Raw genomic sequence first — 22,736 nt, 5'->3', positions numbered from 1 at the left:
GTTTTCTTATAGCTAGAGGATGCTCAGAGTAAAAGACAGGAGAAACTGATAGAAAAACACAAGGAGATTCGTCAGCAAATACTGGATGAAAAGCCCAAGGTAAAGAATTTTAAACAATATTATAAAAAATGATCCTCAGGAAATAAAGTATTCTATATAGTATGTAAGTTTATATTTAAACACGTGAAAATCCATACATAACACTGTGGCTATTTTCTTTTAATACTCAGAATGTAAAAAAGGTGAATCAAATAGCAGCCTAGTGAGGAGCACCACTACAAGTCAGGTGTCATAAAGCCAGGTTTATTTATTAGTACTCATGATATCATTAAAAAGTTTTTGGTGTAACTGGTGCTTCTGACCAGCAGAGTGTGCCCTTTCCTCTAATGTACTTTAGCAGTACAAAAACAAAACACAGTTTACATTGAAAAGAAAAAGAGATATCTTTTTAGCATTCTTGCCTCAGATCATTATGATAATCGATGCATTTTTGTGGAAAACAGTAAGAGTTTTCATAGGTTAGCTTATAATATTCTATATTGTTTGCTGGATTTCCCCTATTTCATTTCGTACAGCTGTGGTATCTGGATGCGCTCTTCTGAAATACTGTTTCTGATCCAAAATGTTGTGGGCTGACTCCTGCTCCTAGTGAAGTTGGTGGTAGTTTTGCCAATGACTTCAGTGGAGAAGGTTTGGAGTCTTCTCTTGTGCATGATTTTTCTGCAGGAAGATTAGGTTACTTTATAACCAGACTGTCACACAGAGACCAGTTTTCAACAGAGCTCATATCCAAGTATGGTTCTTCAAAGCCATTGTGTCATCTCTGCTTTCATTATTTCTCCACTTGCTCAAGTGTGTGTTCTAGGCTTCACTTTAATTTCTTGTCTGTGTCTGCAGTCCTATTGTTTAACATGTTTGTATTACAACTTGAATTTCAGTATTGGGTGTCATCTAATTGGTGTTGTCATGCCATTTCTGTGAGTTATCAAGAGAACAAATTAGGTTAAGGTCTGCATAGATAGAAATTTACAGTAACTTAGAAAAATAAATACGTTTGTGTTTCTGATTTCCTACTCTCATTTAAAAAATGATTTTTGTAAGTTGCCTGGAACTTATCATGTTATGGGCATCTGGATCTAAAAAACATGCAGAATATTAAGGTTTGTATTTGATGTTACAGGATCGTGAGCTTCTCAGGCATGTGAACTAAGAAAAATGGAATTTAAATGCTGAATGTATTTCAAAGAATAATGTTGTAGTACTTCACAAATACTTGAACACAGTTACTTCTCTGTGCAATCTTTTTAACTTGATGTTTTTAGAATTTATTGATTCGCTCATAAATGCACTGCACTGAAAATGTGTTGCTTAGGACTTGGGTTGCATTTTGAAAGGTTATGGTGGACTGGTAGCATTAAACTCCTCAGCTGTCCATGTGCCAAGCATTAGATCATGGCATAGAGCAGCTCCAGATCCCTTGTCTTTCCCTGCATCTGGCCATCAGTCACAGCACTGCAGCAACCAGCACTCCTCAGTCAGTGCTCTCAGGTTCTCCAGAGTAAATCCTCTACTGTAATGTGCCTAACAGAGCCTGGCTGCTTTTTTTTTTCTTTCCTTTCCCACCTAATGGTAAATAGGCAGAATTTTGCTGAATTTGTGATGGTACATGCTGTTTGTTGGCACAAGAGGATTTAGACAAAACATAATTACTCATTTTATTAAGGTGTTATTTTTTTCTTCGTGTTCATATTTCATATCCGTTTCCACCTCATAAGCTTCCTTAGTGACAGGGCATGCAATATAGAATAGATCAAACTCATTCCCAGCTGAGAACCACCAGTGTATTTTATGCATACAGCAGCCTGGCTAGGAACAGCTTTTTTAATCGGCTGGGCTCGGATGCTTCAGTGTCGAAACACCCACTGCAGTTTATGCTAGCTGTGTCAAAAGGGTTTTCTGGCAGTATCAACAACCCCTAAACAAAACGTTAAACATGAGGGAAAGAATTTTTAGTATTGTTACAATAATTCCATTGGAGACAGATTGGCCATCATCAATCACTGTCCTGTGGTTATTTATTACTGACTCAGTTTGTTGTGCTATGACTTTGTGCACAGCACTCTGTCAAAGCCGGGAAGAACATTGTTTCATTTCAAAAAGTGTTGGCAACAGACTGCCATACTAGTAAGATAATTTATTTCTTTTTCTTTTTTTAAGTATGAGTTTGCAGCCTCCTTTGTCATGGTGTGTGTAGGTCACCAGAGGAAAGCTTGCTTTAGAGTGCTGACTTTTAACACAACAGCTTAAAGAAACTGCCAAAACTTGATGCAAATTAGTTCCCCACACTGAAGGCAGGCACTCTTTGTTTAATTTTAAAATATTATGCTGTTAGATGAAAGCACTGAACACAGAACTGATTCACATTCTGAAACTCTGCCTTTCCATCATATATGTAATTTTTTTCTAATGTTTAGGTGTGAGACTGTTTTTGAACCTTGGTCTGCTGGGCTATTATGTAAAATATAGCTTTTTTTCCCTTGGAAGAATTGGAAAGTGGGTAATGTTAGGCAAAAGTATGGAAATAATTCTTCAAGTAGTGGTGCCGCTGACAAATGAGCCCTAAATCTCCTACTGTGTCTTTGTAAGTAATTAGAGCATCTTTATGAGTATTGTCACCATTTTGTTGTTGTCAATATTGAATAACGAATAACGTCATCAAATCTCTTTTTGTGTGTGTAGAAACAAGGTAACCATTTGCATAACCAAAAGGAGAAACATCTCTTAGAAAGTCAAATAAGTTAAAAAAAATCTAACTTGAGTGCCATTGTAGTGAACACACAGTGGAAACAAAGCTCAAATGGTCTCATGCTGTCTTTTTCCTAACAGCATCATTGCCAAGTAAAGCCATATGCATTTTCTTTTCTCTTGTTTTCTTTATGTATACATTATCTACTTGCTATTTTATCATCAGCAACAGCTTGTATTTTTTTTCTTCTCTGTTCTAATTCTTTGTCTTCTTTTCTCAGCCATTAATACACATTAAGCTTGTTCTGTCCATATCTTCTTCCCCTTGGTCATCTCTTCTATGTGCTATGGAAGTGCCATAGAAAAAGCTCTTTACACCACAGTACTGAATTGTGCATGTCAGTGTGTGATTTTAGATTCTTCTTTACAGTATGCTTGCCACTCACTACCTAAGCACAACAGTGTGTTGAGGATGAGTATGCATCTCAACTTTTGCCCTTGACAGCTTGTGGATCGCATTAAACATAAATCAGGTGTGTTTCCTTCCTCCCACCCTTGCCTCCAATTTCATTGTAATTACAAAAATCAATACACATGAGGCATGACAAGGAATTAATTATTTTTCCAAGAATTGACTGTTACAGTAAATAGACCCAAGCCTCCTTTAATTGAAATCAATGAGACTTTTGTTATTGAGGTTCATGGGCTAGAGTTATACTTGAATACCGACACTAACTTAGACTCTTGTGCTCTTGAAATCAGCCCCAGCTCCCCATTGCATTAACTGGAGTCTTTGAGGTTCAGTGGACCATGGTCTTAGATCCAGAGCTGTCAAGGGCAGTGCAGGTCGTGCACTTCCTGGTTTTGTAGCTCATGTTCATGTTTCTGCTTGCACTTCTACTGCCCACAACACCAGCACAGCCAAGGCCTGCCACATGGTGTGGGCTATTCTAGCAATGTGGAAGATGCACAATTCTGGGTAAGGCTTGGTCTTTGGAAAAAGACACAACAGAACTGTAACAGAGCCACAGGCTGTGCAGACTTCATCGTGTTACGTCTCTGTGGTCTTTTACTGAATGAAAAAAATGTAGCCTTAAGGTAGAAAATTTCTTTTTCCTCTCAAAAAATACAGTAAGAACAATTCTTTCAAATTATAAATCAGTTATTGATAATGGAAAATAAAGCCTTCTGCTGCATACCAACTCATTTCAAAGAACACACATCTATTATTATTTCACAGTTTGACATGTATAGTTGTGCCCAATGAGAGTTGGCACTTCTGTACCCAATCAATAATTAATATTAGCACTGTACCTGAAAAATTTATGGGTCCTAAAAATGACACACAGTCATATTATAGCAAAAATGAAATGATGTTCATTCTTTACAGCAGTAAGCCACTTCAATTCTAGGGTCTTCCTTTCATTCCATCAGGCTGGGAAGGACTTCCGAGGTCCTTAATCCCAGGACTGGCTGCTTTTACAGTCACATATCCTCTAAGCCTGTTTTTGAAATACTGCTGCTCAGTGACTCCTTCCAACTGATGATATTTGAAAATTCAGTGAATGATTTTATAGATTTCAGATAAATGCTTCTTGATTCCTTAAAATATCTTTGTGAAGGTGAAAGCTTATCAGATGTGTTTTATGTAAAGCTTTGTGTCCATCTTCATGCAGATAGTGGTGTGAAACAAAGCTGTTGCTGCCAGTCGGGTCAGCAGAATCACCTCTAACTTCTGAAAGTCAAATACAGCAAATGTATTTCACAGCACTCTTAGATTTGATTTCAGTTAACCTCTGAGCACAGAGCTGCTCTATTAGCTCATCTGGAAGAGAGCAGTTCTTAGGAACTTTGATGACTATTCCAGTGTCATTTCAGCTCACTGCATAATTCACAATAACAATGCATTGTCCACCAAAATCCCTTTTTTATACTCTTTACCTCTGTAGGAAGCCAAAACGTCTTTTGGTTTAGCTGTGTTGCAATTCAAACCTTTCCAAATGCATTCCAGTTTAACCATAGGCGAACATTCAAGAATTTCAGAGAAGGCATTTGGAGGAAAATTTTATTTCAGTTTACCAAGTTTCATGGGACCTTGCACTGCATGGATTTGGTTTAGGTAAAAGTGATTTCTTCTGTTAATTCTTTCAGTTTAAACACTGCAAAGTTTAAAAGGAAATTTCTCTTGAAGCTGTTGCTGCTAAGCTAAAAAGATTGATGGCAGTAACTGCTGGAAAAAACAACAACACAGAAGTAGGAGGTTTGAAAATAATTTACTGTTTGTTTCATTGCTTGACTTTGGGTTTTGGTGCTTGTACATTCATCAGAAGGGAGTAATAAAATGCTTTTCTGCCTCATTAAATGGCAACAATATGGAGAAATGAATGGAATTTACCCTCATTGAACAACAAGTATTTCAAAGGACTGTTTTTAAATGAAAATGTTTGGACTGATATTTCTAAATCTTCCTGTGACTTGATCTTTAAGTATCTGGCATCTGCCCACTTCTAGAACAGAGACTGCAGTTACATTGGAGGATGCAGCTTTCATGCAGCATTCACTTGAGGATCTTTGCATGTTGCTCAGCACCTCTCATCATCAGGTTCTAAGTGGCAGTCAGTCTAATTATCTGATCAGCTTTGAGTAGTTTACGCCCTGATATTTCTTTAAATGCTTTATTAGTGTGACTGTGAGGCAGTCCCCAGTTTCAGAGTGGGTTTATTTTTCAGGAAGCAAGGGTTGTGTCTCTTTTTTTTTTTTTTTCTGTTTCTCCCAGTGGATGAAGTACAGAATGCACTTACCTTAGGTCTGTGAATTGAGTGGTAAATAATCTTGCTTCTGTCGTTAAAATGGAATAGGCTGACCTTTATCTTACATCAATTTGATGCCAATAAAACTTCCTTAAATTCTCTGAAGTGACTAGCTCATAAGTAGGCCTGAGATCAAAACACTTCAGTCCAAATAACAGCATGCTCTAAGGAATATTTTTGAGTAAGACCTTGCTTGTTGCTTGCTTGTTTGTTTATATTTTTTCTTCACAGATTAAAATTTTTAATGATAAGTTATTTTTCCAGCAGAATAAATATTGCAGTGTGAGCAATGAATATCAGGTCACAAAAGATGTATCTAACCATTTGAGGTGATATTTATTGTGTAAATTAAATGTCTTCCCATATTAGTTTTGCAGATACTCATATGTCATGGGAGCACACGTGAATACTAACTTTCAAATCAACAGCATCAGATTTCCAATGCAAATATGCTTTTTGAATTTAAATTGATTTAAAATAAATTAAAAAAAAAAATACAAACCTATTGCAGTAAGAATGTAAGTATGAAAAAGCATTTTAGTGAAAAGAGACAAAACATAAGAAATTTAGATTGCTGTTTGTTGGTAGAAAGTGACAGATTTCACATACATATTCTTTCTACTGGAAACCAAAGTTTTGGGTTCCTATGGGGCTGAAACAAAAGAAAAGATTTGAGAAAGCACACTTTTTTTTACTTTACCCTACCATAAATACAAAGAAATGTTATAAAGCTAGCAGAGTCAATGGTGATTTAAACTGGTATGACTGGAGACAGAGTATGCTGTATAATGGCGGTTATGTGACAGGTTTGCTTTCTGAGGGTTAGTGAGATTTTCCTGGATGACATGCTGATATGTGAGCACTGTGATTATTTTTTTTTTTTAAGAAAAATGAATTCAGAGTCCAGATACCATCTGTGGGCTGATAGAAAAAAATTAATTTGAATGGCACAAATTTGAGGTTTCTTCCTGAATGAAAAAAGCTCACTGATTTTCTTTTGTCTAATTGGCATAAGTGAATGGGTTCCTTATCCATCTTAGCTGAGCACATGGCTCACATCTCAGATCACTGTGGTTACCTACTCAGCCTTTCTGACAGACCTCAGAAAGCCAAAAACCAAAGCATTTCCCCCTTTGCATGATACATACCAACATGGGGAGAGGCCTCACCTCTCAGAACCTCCCCTTTGGCTGTAAAGAAGGCAAATAAACTGAATTCAGAGGCAGTGCCCCCTCGATTCCATCCTTTCATCAGCAAAGAAGCACAGCGGCACTCTAACAAGTCTGGTTTGGGGACAGCACAGAAGTTTGTATGTGACAGACCTATTTGAGCTTGCAGAGGGGCATCCAGCTTTGCATCTACTGATGACCACAGCAGCACAGGGCGGCATATAGCAGATATGTTGTTTCACTAGGGAAAGCTGCAAGACTTTACCATCCTTGTGGCTTGTGTAACGTCATGGAATTGATAGATGGGAAGACAGATCAGCCCAACGGGGGAGGAATAATAAGCAATGAATGTGCTATTATTTACCATTAAGCAGATAAAAAGATGTCCCATCCTCCCATCTCCCTCTTCGTAATGGACTACTGCAGTGAACATCCATCAAAGTGACAGAACAGACCGTGTTTTCTCGCCATTAGGGATGCAGTTTCAGAATACCATCATCATTTGCAAACAAAATCATTTGGTTAAAGAAAATGACTTGTATTTCTACAGCTGATTTTACTATAATATGTTGTTACTTTGATCATCCTAAGTGTTAGTAAGCTACTTAATTAAGGGGAGGGGGAGGAATTCACCAGTTGCCATACACATGGTCAGCTGAGCTATGTAATAAAAATTGAAAAGTAAAAATTATCTTTTCTTCCTTAGTGGGATTAATCGCTGAAGTAGACCTTACTTCAGGTTAAGATTAGTGAAGGGTTAATTCTTCTTAACAAAAGTACATTTTCTATGCAGCAATGAGCACAGTGTGTTTTACCATAGGCTGAAGAAAATGAAAATTGAATAAGATGTGAAAAATGAATGTGTGGCTTCTTCCTGCAAAGTCAAGTTCAGGATGATAAACATCCTAGACAGAGTACCTTGTCTCTGCAAAAGATGCTCTTCATTGCACTGCGGGTAGCTTAGGATAAGAAAATACCAACCCAGAGTGAGCAGTTCAGCATTGAAAGGCCCCGTATCTGTTCTCTGTAGTCTTTTAAACCACTTTGGTCTGCAACATCCCATCCCATTCTCTGCTCTACAGTAGAATGAATGAGTGCCAGCTGCTACTTGGTAACCTGTGTCCCTGTAACCCACTCCTTCGCTCATTTCTGTTCAATATTTATTGCTTTCCAGAGCTGAAGTTTTCTAGAGAATGGATGGGTGGCTTCAAAGTAGCAACTGCCTGTGAGGAAAACTAGCCTGTGTGTTAACAGTGTTATCTTTGAGAGAGAAACAGAGGCCAGAATGTGTAGCTTAAGTTGAGTAATATTTAAATCTGCCAAGAGAAGTCACTGCTAGAAAATCAGTTATGATTCTGCCAAGACAAGTGTTTTCCATGATAAACCTTAGTGAACAATGTAACCGCAGCATGCTGTTGACTCCCCTTCACCTTTTCCTAAGTTATTCTAGTATGCGGTGTAATAGCATTCTAAATATATGCATTGTATATATGTATTATATTTGAATGTATGATGGCACACACAATTCAAATGTAGAGCTTCATATGGCAGCTTACACATCTCTACATCACTCTGTGTCAGGGTGAGGGTGAATAACAAATATTCTGAAGGCAGAGACCTGTGCTCTTATGCAGCTGCATTCATCACTGCATCATCAACAACAGCAACATATTTGTTAATTATCAGATTTTCTGTGCGAGTTGACAAATGATAAGAGATTGAGTCTGACAGAGCTAATGGAAAAATGTTAGAAGAAATATTAATGCTTACTGTGTAAACTCATTAGGGAGATGTTTTAAAATGCATGAAGTGAAGGAAAAATATATTCCTTAATGAAGAGAGAGATGAAATCACTGGTCCTGCAAAGATTGTTTTATATGCGTAGCTGTGCATATGTAAATGGCTTCTTAAAGCATTGATTCTATCCCTGTGCAGAATCAGTCTGCAAAACAGAGCCAGCAGTGGTAAAGCTGCTGTGTATCTGCCCATGAGGTAGCAGTGCGCATTGCAGCGCTCGTTAAAGACACAGGTTGCTGTTATTAGTACAGTCACAGGAGAAGATGGGTGCTGAATTTATCTTGCAGTGCGATTTCAGGATGATAAATGTGTTTGTACAAAACAGTAACAGAAATTTCAGAAACCAAAGTGAGGGTTTAAATGAAATGCATTGACTAAAAAGTATATTGAGAATTATAAAGAAAATCACAGGAGTTCTGTTGTTGTTTTTAGAAACTGTAAAAAAAAAAAACCTGCACCAAGGACAGGTTGTTGCTTTGAGATGCATTTATTTCCCCAGCAGTCTCAGAGTACTGAGTCTAGTGGGGGAAGAATACTCCCTGTACATCATTAAGAAAGGAGAGAAAGTGCACTCCCAGCATCTCAGCCGTGTCAGTGTGCGCTTTCCTTGCAGCATGGGTGCAGCTCTCTGGGGTCTGGCAGCTTTCCTTAGTCAGCAGCAGAATAGAGAGGAAGGGATGCAAGCAAGCTGCACCTGACTTGCTTGTTCTCTTGGAAGATTAGTTTTTATTAAATTTCTCCTATGACTCATTTCTGACAAATCAGCATTTTCTGGCAGAAATACATTACGTTGGTTGTGGATGCTAGCATATAGCTTTAACTATAGTGACTCAGTACATTTCCTTTTATTCAGCCATTTGATGACAGAAAGAAGTTCTCGCCAAGCGATTGTGGAGTGTGACTAAGCACATAAACTATAGCTAAGAACTGTAAATGATCTCTTTTATGGAGTCCTAGTGATTTGTAAGCTTTGTGTGGAATGAGTGGTTGTGTCCAGGATGGCGAAACGTAATCCAGAGATGGTGAGATATGGAGCCTGGCTTAAGGATGCTCAGTGCTTTTAAGCTCTTGTAACATTGACCTTTCCAGAGATTGTTTGTAGGAAAATTATCATGAGAATGGTGGAAGTTGATAGTTTTCAGTTCTTCCACCACCAGCATCCCACGTCCCTGCCCCCACAAAATTGTTTCAGAGTTTAGATGACCATCTAATGTAAAAAATTCCTTTTCAAACCTACCAAATATGGGACAGCGAGTTGCAGTCCTGGTTAATTTCATCCAGTTTGCAGTCCTCCAGGTTTGGCCTCCAGCTTATAGAAATGAATGAAGAATTCACTAGGGAGAAAACTGTTATCAGACATACCGTACTGTCCTGGCAATAGCAGGCAGTGTTTTCTAGTCTTTTTTTTTTTTTTTTTGTCTTTCTTCTTGTATTCTTCTGCTTTCCATGTTCCTCAGTTTTACAGATTCTCTCACTGTCTTGCACTGACCTTCCTTTCACAGTATATTGTTTCTTTTTATACTCTCTACTTAAATATCCTTTACTTCATTTCTTAAACTCTTTTCTCCCTCTTGCTTTTTGCCATCACTCACTGCTATTAAATTTTGAGGAGTGTCTACAGGAACTCATAGGATTAGTGTTTCTTTCAGATTACAAGACTAATTAGAAGAAGAAACCTAAAGGGAAAAGGTGCTATGAGCTGACATGCTCTGCAGGTCTGTGAGCTTGACTGTGTACCTGAGATACATTCCAAAGTCACCCATCAGGTGGAAGATGAGATGCAGAAGCTCCAAAGGTGTATGAAAAAGTAATTCATAATTATTCATAAGCACTCAAAAACTGGGTGATGTAATAGGAAGATTAATATTTAGAGTGAAGTAAGTGGAAAAAAATGAAACTGAAACCAGAAGACAATAGAAAACAAAGGTGAAAATGGGTCTAGAGAATTTAGATTCAAAATTGAAAATGGTTGAAGATTCCAGAGAGAGAAAATGAGAAACATAAATGAAAGAATCTGTACTGTGGAGTGGAGTATAGGTTCTTGGTTCCTTTTCCATTTTTACAATTTTTGTTTTTTATCCAATCCAACACAGCAATGAAATTGTGTCCAGCAAAGTGGCATCCTTAACTTCTGTGCTCAGAAGTCTGTGAGCAGTAAGCACAGCGGGTTTTATTGTGTTGAATTCTGAGTTCAGCAATGTCAAGTTTATGCAACAGCATGCAACCCATAGTCTGCTGCAAGGTACAGCTCCTGCTTGAGTTCTGATTGACAGTGCTGCTCTGGTACACATGCAGTCACATGAGAAGGAAATGGACATTTATAATTTTGCTCTGGAGACCAAGGTCAAGGGCAGATGGTGGATTAGATGTGGATTGCTTAGACCCTGTGATTGCTGTCCTTGGTGTGGAGATTAATGGTAGGTTTCTTATAGAGAGAAGGGCCGCTAGACCCTGTAGCAAGTGTACTGGGTAGATGGGCATGAGCAGCACAGGACTGATGGCAGCAGGGAGCTAAACAGTGCTGCACTCAGTTCTCTAGTGAGTACTGAGTACTGTTACGCCAGTTGCCAATAAATTGCCAACAATTTGCTGGTTATACTGGATTCTTCATTGTGTTGAGTCCACTTTGTCACATTCTGCAGATATTGCTGGACATTTCAACTGCTGGACCAAATGCAAAAGATGCTGTTAGTTAACTACAGATGTATTTCTAGAAGGAGAGACTAAATGGCAAGTACCTTCTATCTGTCTGTGCAGCCCAGCATTATAATCACTGAGACTTGGAAGTGGATTGTTTGGTAAATAGTGTATTCCTCCCTCTAGAATGTAATTCCAGTGCATTCAGAGTTGGAATTTGCAAAACAGTGTCATGTGGGGTGGAGGGAAGTAATCTGTTTACATGGGTGCCTATGTAATTTGCTTCACTGTCTGGCTTTGGTTCCATTTGTAGAGGAATGGCATTAGCTCCAGAGATGGAGATGCCTCTTCCCAATTGCCCTGTAGCAGAGCAATTGGGTCTTTTTCCAGGTATACAGAAAGAAGCTGTGCCTTTTTAAAAAGAGCACAAGCTGAGTATCACAAACGTAGGAGTACTAATAAAAAGCTTACAGCATTGACAACTCTTCTTTCCTTGTGTTATCCCACATCCCATCTCCTTTGCTATGCTTTTGTTTGAAAGGGTCAAACAGACACAAAGTTTTCAAGTTAAAGACTGAATTTCATTGAATTCAAAATGAAAAATCTTTAGTTTATCTAAAAATAAAATGAAGTAAAAATAAATCTTTAGCAATTATACCCCACTTTTAGTGAAACAAATACACTTGGTTTATAAATAAAGGAAGCCTACTAAACCTTGCTTGGCAAGAGAAACAGTCTTCAATTAAGATGAGATAAAAACCAGAAAGCTGATTTCTGTGATACAATACTGTTGCCACCACTCTTTTTTGGTTTTCAAAATGTGCTTTGCAAGTATATGTATCATAGAACAAACAAAATGCATGTATGTACAGAGATCCTAAATGATTGTATTTTACAATGATCTGATATCTAGTTCAATTCACATTTCAACAAGATTGGAACAAGAAGGCATTCCAATAACTGGAGGTATCCCACATGTAGTTTTAATCTGTAAATTCCTCCTCAGTGGTGCTTTAGTCAGAGCAGACTGAAGTGCTGGATGGGCCCTTGATTTGTGATGTGAGCATGTAACTTCTGCTCTGCTACAGGAAAGAGCAGATTGCACTCTGAATTGTCTGAGCATTAATAAGTGATGCATTGCTCAGGTCAGGCTGTTACCTATAAACTCATTAACCCCTTCTTCTGCTGCTACAAATTTTAGTCAAAGGAAAATACAAGGAAATTTCATATGCAATAGATTTAGTCCTGTTGTTTGTTATGTTCTTGAATATGTGTTTGAGTCCATGTCTGACAGTAAATATTTTTATGTGTACTAGATATATTAAGAACACGCATATGCTATATCCATAGAGATTGGTTTGATAAATATATCCTGAATGTATCTGTTAAATTAGTAACAGCCTTGTAGGATATAAAACACATTATTAAAAAATAATATTAATGATTGTAAAACTGGCCCGATCAGCCTTCAGTTAATTACAGTCTGATTCAACCCTCAAGGTTTTTTTTTTTTTTTTCTGTAATATCACCTGCTTAGTATGCTGGTGGCCTTCTGGAAAGACAATAAATGAAAACAACAGAGAAGGAATTTTATTCACCTAACGGGAGCCTTCATTGGCAGCTAATGCAGCCAAATGATGTGAGGAAAGAGACCTTGGGAATGTGTTGGTGGGGGTTAAAAGTGTAAAGCCACACTGATTTGGTTTGATACACCCAGGAGAAGACAAACCACAGAGCTAAACATGCATGCTTTTCACAGCTTAGGAAGGAGCCTGTGCTTGAGCATGTCCAGGATAGTGAGTGATTAGCAGTACTGTAGAAAACTCAAGACTAACCTTCTAGCTTCAGTGCCTAAATTGGAAAACATAAATAACCTTCAACTCTGTTTATCCATGTAACACTTCTCTACCGCTCCTGAATTGTTAGGGATTTGTTAGGCTAAGCACACCTGAGATTAGATAATAAGGAGCACATAAACACTTAGGTAATAAATATAGGAAAATGTCATGAGAAGAGAGTTTCATTGTAAACGAGCTTTTAGCTAAATTCTCTTTTCGGCAGTCTTTGTGTAAATCGCAGTGACTGTTCTGTTCAAGGAGAGAGTCATGGCAGTGCTTATACACTTGCAAGTACTTGAATACGCTCACAGGGAAAGAGTTGAAACATTTATTTTCTCACCCTAAAGGTTGACACATTGCAAACCAGAGAGATGGACTGACAGGGGAAGTGAGAAGCAAAGCATCAAAATGTCATCGTGCATTTGTCATGTATGTGACTTCCCAATGAGGGCATAGACTAGTCCATTATGGGATAAAGCTCTATCTCTAGAACCCAACCGCTTAACACCAGTTTCTCAGACAATTTTTCACTCTTGTTTTTTGTGAATGCCTATTTTCATAGATTGAAAACAAACATTCTTTTTCTTCCTGTCTCTTTCCTTTTCTATTTTTCTAATTGAAAATTGAAAATTGTCATTTGCTTTTGTGTTTAGTTATCTGGCATAGCTGCCTCCTAGGGTGATCAAGGTGCCTTGGCCTCTCTACCTGATGCTCCTTACGAGGAGCATTGTGAACTACTTCTACTTCATTCTGAACTACTTCTAACAAAGTTCAGATTAATGGTGATAGTTTCATAGTTTGAAATACTTTAAAGTATTTAGGGTAGTTCCTACCTTGGGCGTTTGTTCTGTTATATTCTGATAGGTTCTTGCTCCTGTGGACTAGATACTAGTCTGATACTGGACTAGATACGCTAGACTTCTTATTATCTTAATTATGTAATTACTGTATACCTTCTAGAACTTGCTTGTTAAAGTTGTGGAGATCCCGTAGTGATTTGAACTCCTACATTTGTTTTTTATATTTTGCTAACAGACTGTCATAACATTTTTCATCTTCTTCACCCATAGAGTACAAGTGCTTCATGATTAGCGCCTTGACTGCCGTACAACAGTCATTACTGCTCATCTGGTTAGGCTTTTCCCAAACCAATTGTCAGATTCATTCATAGATTGTTGTAACAAAATTAATCTCATGTTATTTTCTAGCTCACAAAATACAGGCATATTTTACATTTAGTGTTGATAACATATAGTGGCAAAATTCTCTACCTTACTGAGTTGGTTCGTTAAGACTGTGGTCTGCCTTGCTTGCACAGTTACTGACTGTGCAGGGGGCACATGTGACTGTCCTCTTTGTGGTGATTTACTGACAGTTTTCCTGATGATAAAGGGTATTGTTGCACAGGTTCCGCTAAAAGCAGTATTCACCATTAAGTTTTATGGTGGCTTTTCAGGTCAAAATTTCTGTTTCTCCTTCAGATATCTGAGCAAAGTTATTGTTTGATGCATAAACCTATGAGAACATGAAATATTAATAATAGTGTAAAATTACAAGTGTATTATGTTATGTGAGTAGTAACAACTTGGCCTTCTGTTTTATATGAAAAGATGCCTTCAGAGCATTATTTGATCCCACCTCTATTTCCTTTCTAGATTTGTTTCCCCGAAGAAGTGTCTTGGTTAGGATCATCTGTACAGTTCTGTACAATATAGTGTTATCATGCAATATAAACCATAAATTATGTTTTTTAATACTCTGATTTTCCCTCTTGGGAGGTTTCCGATCAATAGCTATAGGAGTCTCCTGCTTCTTCCTCAATATCTCTCAATTAGCCCTTTCAATCCTATTTGCAGCTATTAATGCTCTTCCTGTTTTAGCCTGTCACTCACACTCGAGTCCTTCATGCATAAAGCTTAATGTAATTTTTGTAAGAGCACACGCAGGGGCAGCAGTCCTGGTGTTGTTACCACAGTGTGGTTTCTGAGGCCCCGGCTGCGGGGGGGGCCTTCCCACCACACAGACAGCATCACTTCTGTCAGCTTCCTTTACAGCTCAGGAGGAATGGAAGCAGTATCCAGCAGCAGTTGCATAGTGTATGTTTCTTTCTCATTTCACATAATAGCTTTTAAAAACGTTTTAATTACTTAGCAGCTACATTTTTTGTTACGGGCAGTTTTAATACACAGTTAGATATGGGCTTTTGAGGCATTCTTTGTGTCATAAGCATGGTAATTTGTAAAGAAGCAGAACTTCTAACTCATTTTTAACTCTCTTAAATAATGTTTAACCCTCATCTTAATTGTGCCACTTCCCTTTCTTTCTGTAGATATGTGTTGCAGTTCCCTGTGGTGCAGAATACAAAACAGGGAGATACAACAAAATGTTCTCATAGAATATCCTGAGTTGGAAGAAACTCACAAGGATCACAGAGCCCAGCTCCGTGCAGCTCCACCTAAAACCTGTGTCTCAAAACGGTGTCCAAATGCTTCATGAGCTCTGGCACTGGGGCCGTGCCCACCACCCTCTGGTGCAGACCCTGTCCCTATCCCCCACCTGCCCCTCCTATGACACAGCTCCATGCCCTCCCCAGAGAGCAGAGCTCAGTGCTGCCCTCTGCTCCCTCAGCTCCTCTGCTCTGGGCTGAGCAACCCCAGGGGCCTCAGTGTTCCTCACACAACTTGTCCTCCAGACCCTTCTCCATCTACATAGCCCTCCTCTGGATGCTCTCGAATAGCTTTACATCCTTTTCGTGCTGTGGCACCCAGACTGCACCCACTGTAGGAGATGAGGCCACACAGTGCAGAGCAAAGGGGACAGCTCCTCACCTTGCCTGGTGGCAGCGCTGGACCTGGTGCCCCACAGGTTGGCCCTCCTGGGTCTGGGGCATACTGTTAAATCAATTGAAATTGCTTGATTTTTATTACTTTTTTTAATATTCTCATCCATCGGTGAAAAAAAATAGGTTTCAGCTCCTCAGGGGTTACATTTGGGGTTTTTTTCTGTAGAGCTATGAGCAATTGTAGCATTAATCGTAGAATCATCATAGAATCGCAGTTCAGCTCAGATTCAAAAGGACCCACCCAGTCCCACCCCCAGCCATGGGCAGGGCTGCCCCCTACCCCAGCTCAGGCTGCTGGGGCCCATCCAACCTGGGCTGGAGATCCACAGCACTCTGGGCAGCCTTAATCCATAGAATTGTTGCCTATTAATATTGTGAGTCAGGTTTTGGCATGAATGCCAAATAACCCTTTTGGGAGGCTATTGAGTGAACACATGAGAAGGAAAAAGTGGTTCCCTTTGTCCTTGTTCTACCTCTCTGTAGACATTTATTTTCCTGTCCATTGTCTTCAATAATTTCCTTTCCCTGGCTTGCAGTTTCTCAGGACATTGTTAGAGATGTTAGATAGTTACAGTGCAACAGATGCTGTTTGTGAACCTCTGACGTATTCACAGGGCTCAAATCAGCTTAAGCTTTCTCTGGGTATCAGCCCATCAGATAAAGTAGATTCTTTGCTGCCATAAGTCAGGCTTTCCCCATTTCTACCTTTCTCTTGTTCTTCCTCAGTTTGTAGTCCTTCATTGCCAAACTCTCTTGGCAGCTTAAGATGATGTATAGTTGAATAGTCTTTCTCTGTTGTTGTGATTTGCTTTCACCTCTGCCACCATGTAACAACATACAAATTTGGTTTCAGGGTGTTCTAACTATTGTGGACAGACTTTCCTGCCATCCAGAAAACAGCTGTACAGGCAGGATTGGTTTCTCAGATAATGATAATAAGAACCACAGAAACACATTTTCTCCTGGTTTTGCTATTTTTACATAGAATAATGTTGTGGCTATTTTTTGTTGTTGTTGTTTTGGATTTTTTTTTGACATGGATGTCATTTGCTATAAATTCCTAATTCAAAGCAATAACTTTCAAGCTGCTATCTTATCTTAATTTATAGTATGTGAGATATTATTGAACTTATGTTTATTGTTTTAGGCTACAGTACTTTAAAAGCATCCAACACATCAAATCAAGGTTGTTGGTTTGTTGTTTCGGTTTGTTTTTTTGTTTTTTTTTTTAGGATATTTGGGCTTATTTAGAATGATAACTTGATTTCTTAACATGTATATTCAAGAGTATAGCATATACTCACCATGTAGGTGAGTATAGGATCAGCAGATTAAAATAGCTCTTCATTTTCCCAATGAATTGATCACTGCATTCAAGCCTTTGGAGTTAAAAAATAGATAAAGGTAAATTATAAGCACGAATGACATTTTTTAAGTACTTCAGTAAGTTATGCCCTTTTGAAAATGTTACCTGTAATGACATCCAGATGCCTACTTGCAGTGTTACCACATATATCTTACCAGATTTTGAATGTTCACTCTTTTTATTGCTAGAAGTTGATCTGGTGCTATAATCAGCAGACAACCGTGGGCTGTAATCATTCCATTCTGCATTTCCAGGAGATGGATTAATTTTATTTAGTGGCTGAAATCATTGCATCCTATTTTTACTTTTTTTGGCAATCCTAATTACCGTGTCATTGATAGACATTGTCAGTGTTTTTGAGGAAAACTATTGTTGCTTTGCTTGGTATTCTGTACCAGTGATTCTTTTAGCATCCTTTCTTGAAAATAATTGCCATTATGTCATTAGGGCTGGATTAAATTTCAGCATAAAGGAAGTATTTCACTTCCCTCTGGTTTTGTGGATCTTAGTCGCTATAGATACACAGATGTGGAGTGCATTCTGTAGGTCATTTGTTAAAGTGTAATGCTGCTGCTAACTAGCAGTACAAAAAGGTGCTGTTACCCAGGGAATATTTTCTTTCCTTCACCTCTTGCTATTTTCATGGATTTGGGCAAATAAGTTGAAACAATTTGAGAATGGACGAAATGCTATGCTTTATTTTTTTATCCGCTTGTTTTAAACTTTCATCTTTCCATATTTCTGCATTGTTTTAAATGAGCTAAGATTATAAGTCCTTTAAATTTATGTGTGAATCAAAGGGGACATGATGTAATTTAAAGAGATGCAAAACTGGAGGTGGCAGACACTCCTCTCTTCTAAACCTAGATAGATATGTACAGGAAAACCATCTACATGTTCAAGTCCTTTGAGAAGCAAGTTGTGCTAGGAAGCAACTCACCTAATCCATTTTGTATGCATGCAGATTAACACAGAACTCCTAGAGATTCCAGTATGACCTATCACATATGTTTTGATTGAAAATGGTAGTGAATGTGTGGATTTTAAATAATGTCAGCAGATCCAGCTCAAATCTCTGTAATTAAGGAGACAGGCATTGCATTATTAAGTGAAGGGTAAATTGAGATTAACTTTTCTGACAGACGTGAAACTTCCTTGATGTATGATAAGAAAACAGACGGGATGTCCTCAATATTACTGCACCTGATTTTGGTCTGCAAACCACAACTTTTCTTAGAACAATTTGGGGTTTAGAGTATCTGTTAACAAAGATGCTTTTACCACTACTAATAGTATTGCTGTAATTTTGAACTTTTCTTTAAACCCCACTAAGCCTTGTACAGAAATTCTCTGGTCCCAGTGTCCTCTTTCTAAATGGCTGCCTACGCCCACCCACCCGCAGACTGTGAATGAGGCACAGTGTGCGCCCTCAGGAAATTTCCTTTCTTTCCAAATGGATGGATAGCAAACAAATGAAACAGCATCTTTACTCAAGCAGCCTAAGGTTTTAGTCCTATATAAGAGACGAGAGAAGGCAAATATTTAAAAAAATATATTAGCTTTAAAAAAAAAAATACTCTTCAGCTTTTAGAAGAATTGAATCAAGAATAGAAAGAACACAAATGAGTGTTATCAGAGGACAAGAATACAGACAGTTTGTGAGTGATATTGTGGAAGGGAATGCTTAGAGATGCAGGAAGAAGATGTAATTTGGGAGACATAATCAGCTGTTTTGTTGCCTGGCAATACAAAGCAGTGCCAATATGCTCTGAGTGTTTTATGCTGTTCCAGAGGAGCTTCAATTACCCCAAGCATACTGGTGAATGTGAAGTTGGAGTTGAAAGATTTACAATTCACATTGCATGCCTTCAAATCAAAAGGAATAACAATTTACCACTCTATTTGAATTCCTCATTTAATTTTTATATGCAACAATTTCAATAATGGAAAAAAACCACAAGGAAATAAATGATAAAGGATAACATTAAATGTTTTGCACTTGCATCTCATTAATTTATGACTGTGGTTCTGAAAGGAGAATTAAGAAACATAAATTCAGACTTTAATCATGAGCTTAAATTAAAGCCAACCTTGTTAGGGAGTGAATATTGACATCCTAGTAACCACTCATCATAAGACACAAAGTGAATTTTATATAGCTTATCAACAGCTCAGATTATTTTCTTTTCTAAGACTACTATGGGAAGAATTATTCCACTTCAAAAACACCCTTTCATACATTGATGTTTACCCTGACAGCCAGCCAGAGCCATTACAGATGTACATTTTATCTATTCACACCTGAACTTTTCTGTTAGCCATTTCTATTGCATATCTTCAGCGTGGTGCAGCTAAGTGTTTTGACAATTTGAGATATCTCATTACCTTGCAATGATTACTGAGCTTGAACCTAAGAAATCTGAAAAATGGCTAAATAAGAAAAAGTATGTTTTATGGTGAAGGAGGTATGTCAGATTTCATGTGCCTTTTTGCTTGTGTGCACAATGCAAAACTAAAAGTATGCATCTCAATTTTGCTTTCCTGTTTTGCTGTTCAGTGCAATAAATAAAAGCTGTGTTCCTGCTGCCCTGTATTTGCTTAGCCTCCAAAAGTGTCTGTAGCAGCTTGTACTCAGACAAGAAGAAACTCAGTAAAATTTCAGTTGCAGTTGCTGTTTGTCCATTAGGTAGCACTGCTTTTCTGACAAAGGAAAGAGAAAGGCTGAGGTTTTAAAGTACAAAATGGCACACTCTGCGGAAATTGAATCTCAATTTCAGTGGCCTATGAGAGTTTCAGTTCCCGAAGAGCTCGCAGCGAGGTGCTCGGCACAGAGCCAGGTGGCAGCTGGACAGAGGTGCTAGGACCCTGCTTGCTGGCTCTGCCAGGGCATAAATTAAGGTCATTCCCCGTCACTTACAAAGGCAAGTGTTACTGCTTCCCCAAGCAGAGTTTCACAGCAGTGATGCACTGCTGTGGAACACAGCTGATGGTATATGATGAGGTATGAGAGGGGAGGGAAGCATGGGTGATCAAGGTTGAACCTGCCTGCATTTGTGCTTTCAGGGAAACACTTGCAGTGCTTTTAAGTCCCCGGGAACAGCTTCACAGACAGTGGAGAAATAAAATGAAAGGAATCTTGAAGCAGTGCTTTTGACTTAAAAATCTTATATAGCTGAAAATACATGGTGGACTGTGACTTTTAACTCTGGAATTCATTCTGCAGCTGTTTCAGAGGAGGCAAAAACTGTGCCTTCTAGTCTGTGCTGATTTTCCCCATTTGCCTTCATCCATTACTACCCTTTAGTTTTGGTTTTTTTTTGTAGACTCACTGACCTATGCTTTGCTCCAAGTACATTCTTCCAGAGTCTGGTTTTGATTGTGTTCTTATTCTGCTCTCAGCCAGTTCCAAATTGGGAGCTGTTTGAAGTTATTGCTTCTTGGCTATAGGATTTCAGGCATCTATTTTCTTCTGGCTTTCTCCTCATTATAACCCTAAAAGCTCATCTAGACTTGTGGTCAAGAGTGCAGCTATGAAAAGAGCTGGCATCAGGCTAGACAGCTTTGTAGCAATTGATCATTTGAGTTAAAAATTGGTGAACAGCTCTGTTTAGCTGCAGTATGATTAACAGAGCAATGCCATGTAGTATATGCCCAAGCTAAGGTTTTGGATATCATAGATTGTTGTGCTCTTATGACTTAATTTAGATATTCCATGTGGTACTTTAAAATAAAGAATTCTCCAGTGCACCATAATGGCAAGAGTTTCCCTTGGTCTTTGGCCAATATTATATTAAGTGATCACTTTTAAGGTCATTATTGTAGTCGCCACGTATAAAAAAGGAGTTCAGCCTCAACTGATTGATTGTGCACTTTCAACAGCATTTCACATATGCATACTTCTAATTTCTGATTTGTGCTCTGTTCAAAACAAAACAAAACAGAAAAAACAGCACTTAAACCAGGCACCAACGCAAATAGAACTGTCAAGTGTATTACTATTCCTAGTCTACCTCAGTTCCGTACTATTTAAGACATTTTCCCTTTTGTGATCACTTAGCAATGGTCTCAAACCACAGCTGACTGATAAAGCTAATGATATTTCCTAACATACTGTGCACCTCTGAGAATGTGATTAAAATATAATGTCTATTGCCCATCAAGTAATCTCAACTTATTATTGCTATCTTTATTCTGAACTCAAATGTAGCATAACAGAACAATGAAGGACAGTCACAACTAAGCCTAAATGCAGGTGGGGTTTTATGAGTACAAGGTTTTGCCTGCGCCAGGTCCTACAACAAGCATGATCTTGTTAAAGATCATCAGAAAGCATTCAAGTCTGCTACATTAGTTTTGCTATTATTCACCGTTACAAATTGTGAGGGCAAAATTCAAAATTTCAAGTATTGATCTCACTCCGTTACATTTAATTTTATCCAATCCACTCCCTTTGTTTTCTCCATGATTAAAATGTTAATATCTCATTATTACAAAATTAGAAAAGAATTTAAGGAGTGTGTATCTGCTGGGGAACTGTGACAGTTTCCTTTTTCCTCTGTGATCTCCAAAGCGAGAGACCACACCAACAGATGTTTTGTACACTAATGATAATTGTAGTGAGGGAATAGTTAAGCTTTTCTCATACTTCCTTCATACACTGCAGGCTTTCTTTTTTCATGGTGATGAACACCGACAACAAATACACATGAGCTCTTGAATCCCTTAAAACCATGTCATGCTTGCTGGTGCTGCTGGCACAGGTGTCACCGTCCCTGGAGGCGTTCAAGGAACGTAGAGATGTGGCACTGAGGGATGTGGGTGGACATGGTTGGGGTGGGTTGGTGGTAGGACACAATGATCTTAACAGGTCTTTTCCAACCTCAGTGATTCTATGATTCTCTGTCAGTGGAGAGCAGATCCCCTCAAAAGGTTCTACTGCACTTGGTAGTTGCAGATGTTACTTTTTAATGTGAATCTATTAATATAGACCGTATTTAAACATTAAGCTACAGCACACACAGAGCAGTTGCAGATTGCTGTTTAAAGGCTCTAACAAGCAAACAAGTATGATTCTTACTAAATTTATCTCTTTTCCTAGGGACAAGTTTATCAAAAGAAAACCATTTTCTTCAAAGTATTCTTAACATAGCCATGACAATTTGAGTTTTTTATGAAATATAATTAATTTGTAAATTGAGCCAAAGGAAAACAAATCAGCGGACTTGATAGTAAAAGCAAGTCTGGGGATGTAACTTCTAATGAAGCATCTGTTTACTTTGTTCAGTTATGTTTGTTTTTAAGCACCTCGCTTAAAAGTGCAGGCTTTTCTAAGCACAAACCATTTCCAAGCATAGCATAGAGTCACAGACACCTTTGTCTCTTTCCCACAGAGCAGCAATAAAAAGATACTTTTGCAGGCTTTTAAATTGAAAAATAATCAGACCCAGCAAAGAATGATGCTCTCTACTAAACAGACCCAAAAGAGAGCTATTTGGATTCACTTAATCTGTGCTTTCAGGACCAGGTCATGTT

General features: G+C 38.3%; 2 protein-coding genes across 9 annotated transcripts in view; one reads left to right on the top strand and one right to left on the bottom strand.

The window, feature by feature from the left end:
- The window catches only part of LOC116231893 (uncharacterized), a 112,286-nt gene that overhangs the window by 9,290 nt on the left and 80,260 nt on the right, over nt 1-22,736 (bottom strand). The window lies entirely within an intron of this gene.
- The window catches only part of PLCB1 (phospholipase C beta 1), a 376,089-nt gene that overhangs the window by 314,304 nt on the left and 39,049 nt on the right, over nt 1-22,736 (top strand). For 6 of the 7 annotated variants that reach the window (XM_090134858.1, XM_031597889.2, XM_090134862.1 and 3 more), the window contains one exon: nt 13-99. In XM_090134858.1, coding sequence (XP_089990984.1) covers nt 13-99 — 87 coding nt within the window. Of the gene's footprint in view, nt 1-12; nt 100-575; nt 761-22,736 lie in introns of those variants that run through there. The other variant, XM_090134864.1, reaches the window with a different exon arrangement.

The sequence above is a fragment of the Phasianus colchicus genome, chromosome 2 (assembly GCF_987193195.1).
Source record: "Phasianus colchicus chromosome 2, bPhaCol1.hap1.1, whole genome shotgun sequence".
NCBI classification, from domain to species: domain Eukaryota; kingdom Metazoa; phylum Chordata; class Aves; order Galliformes; family Phasianidae; genus Phasianus; species Phasianus colchicus.
This window is presented reverse-complemented; position numbering and strand designations above follow the sequence as displayed.